The sequence below is a fragment of the Temnothorax curvispinosus genome, unplaced genomic scaffold (genome assembly GCF_003070985.1).
Source record: "Temnothorax curvispinosus isolate PA1 unplaced genomic scaffold, ASM307098v1 QBEX01009022.1, whole genome shotgun sequence".
Lineage (NCBI taxonomy): Eukaryota > Metazoa > Arthropoda > Insecta > Hymenoptera > Formicidae > Temnothorax > Temnothorax curvispinosus.
Window position 1 is genome coordinate 1 of NW_020218802.1, and position 2083 is coordinate 2083.

Genomic DNA, 2083 nt, shown 5'->3' on the forward strand with positions numbered 1-2083 from the left:
AGCAGGTCAGTCTTGCACGGTTGGAGCTAAACGCTGCCGCCTTACTCGTCCGACTCGCCAATCATGCTCGGCGGGTCCTCAAGATAGAAGAGGATCCGACCCATCTGTGGACTGATGCGACCGTAGTGCTGGGCTGGATTCGAGGTCACCCTGCTTCCTGGAAGACATACGTGGCAAACAGAGTGAGTGAGATTCAGCTCACTCTCCCTGACGCTTATTGGCATCACGTCCCCGGGCGTGAAAACCCCGCCGACTGCGCGTCCCGAGGCCTCTTACCAAGGGAACTCGTGGAGCACCCGCTCTGGTGGCAGGGCCCGGCGTGGCTCCGAACTAAAACCGGTCCGCTCCCTTGGACGACGAAGTACCAGTCGACCTCCCGGAACGGCGCTCTCACATACATGCCGTGGCAGCCGCTACGGAGGAGCCCGAGCTGCTGACGAGGTACTCATCCCTGACGAGCTTGGCGCGGACGACAGCTTGGTGCCGCCGTTGGCTGCGGTGCCTGCGGGCGAGGCGGACTGCCCACGAGAAGCAGCCCGATTCCTCCGCTGGGCTCGTACTAACACGCGAGGAGCTCAACGACGCCATCGTGGGTTGGATCGGCTGGGTTCAATCCATTCATTTCAAGGGGGAAGCGATGGCCCTCCAAAAGAACGCTCCGCTGCCGGCGCGCAGTTCCATCGCCTCGCTGAGCCCCTTCCTGGACAAGCGAGGCCTGCTCCGCGTCGGCGGTAGACTCAAGAATGCCATGCTTACCTACGACGCTAAGCACCCTGTGATCTTGCCGGGACCGTCACGATTAACGAGGCTTATCGTGGAGGCGTGCCATCGGCGGACATTGCACGGAGGAGTGCAGGCGACCCTCGGGGCCCTTCGTCAGGAGTACTGGGTCCCTCGCGGTCGTACATTGGTGAAAGGGTGTATTCGGCGTTGCGTGACGTGCGTGCGATGGCGGGCGGCCTCTCCACAGCCTCTCATGGGAAGCCTCCCTGGTCCAAGGGTAACTCCCGCTCGGCCATTCCTGAACACCGGAGTCGACTACGCCGGACCGGTGTGGCTGAGAACCTCCAAGGGACGGGGCCAGCGGGCCTCTAAAGCATTTATCGTTGTATTTGTATGTCTGTGTTCTAGAGCGGTACACCTCGACGTGGCTACGGACTACACCGCCGACGCCTTCCTGGCTGCGCTGCGCCGCTTCGTTTCCCGCCGAGGTCTATGCCAGACGTTGTACAGCGACCGCGGCACAAATTTTGTCGGTGCCGACGCACAATTGCGCGATCTATTCTCCGCAGGCGGCCAGGGGGGCCGACGCATCGCCGAGCGCGTTGCTGAGGAGAGGATAGCGTGGCGCTTCAATCCCCCCGCTGCGCCCAACTTTGGCGGCATCTGGGAGGCAGCCGTCAAGTCGACCAAGCATCACTTGCGGCGAGTGATCGGCGAGGCGACTCTCACCTACGAGGAGATGGCCACGTTATTATCTCAGGTAGAGGCGTGCCTAAATTCACGTCCCCTGCAGGCCCTGACAGACGACCCTGAGGACCTCAGCCCGCTCACTCCCGGCCACTTCCTCATAGGCTCGGCCATCAGCGCCGTACCGGAGCCGTCGTTGACGGAGGAGAGAACGACTCGTTTGTCCCGCTGGCAACAAGTCCAGCAGATGCGGGACCATTTCTGGGCGCGAGGGTCTAAGGAGTACCTCCAGACGCTTGCTCATCGCCCGAAATGGCTCAAGGCCGACCTGGAGGTGCGAGCAGGCCGCTTGTGCCTCGTAAGAAGCGAGACGACGCCCCCGACCAAGTGGCCCCTCGCTCGGATTGAGGAGCTACTCCCGGGCGACGACGGACAGGTTCGCGTCGTCAAAGTTCGAACGGCGGCATCGATACTCACACGGCCTGTGAGCAAACTCGTCCTCCTCCCGGACTGCGACGCACCGGGAAGCGAGGAGTAATCGCGAAAATCGTCATCTCCTTATCGCGTCGTGCGCGAATTAGAATCAATTAAATATCATCGTAGGTTGCACCATACGAGGCGGGCGGAATGTTCGCGATCGAACCGTAATCCCCCGTGAATAATCGCGAGGAGA

At 61.6% G+C, this 2083-nt stretch overlaps 1 protein-coding gene across 1 annotated transcript; it reads left to right on the top strand.

Moving 5' to 3' along the window:
* Nucleotides 1-637: 637 nt before the first annotated feature.
* LOC112458614 lies at nucleotides 638-1948 on the top strand. The gene has a single exon (XM_025022349.1). It carries the CDS (start codon nucleotides 638-640, stop codon nucleotides 1946-1948), a length of 1311 nt encoding a protein of 436 aa, XP_024878117.1.
* Nucleotides 1949-2083: the final 135 nt, after the last annotated feature.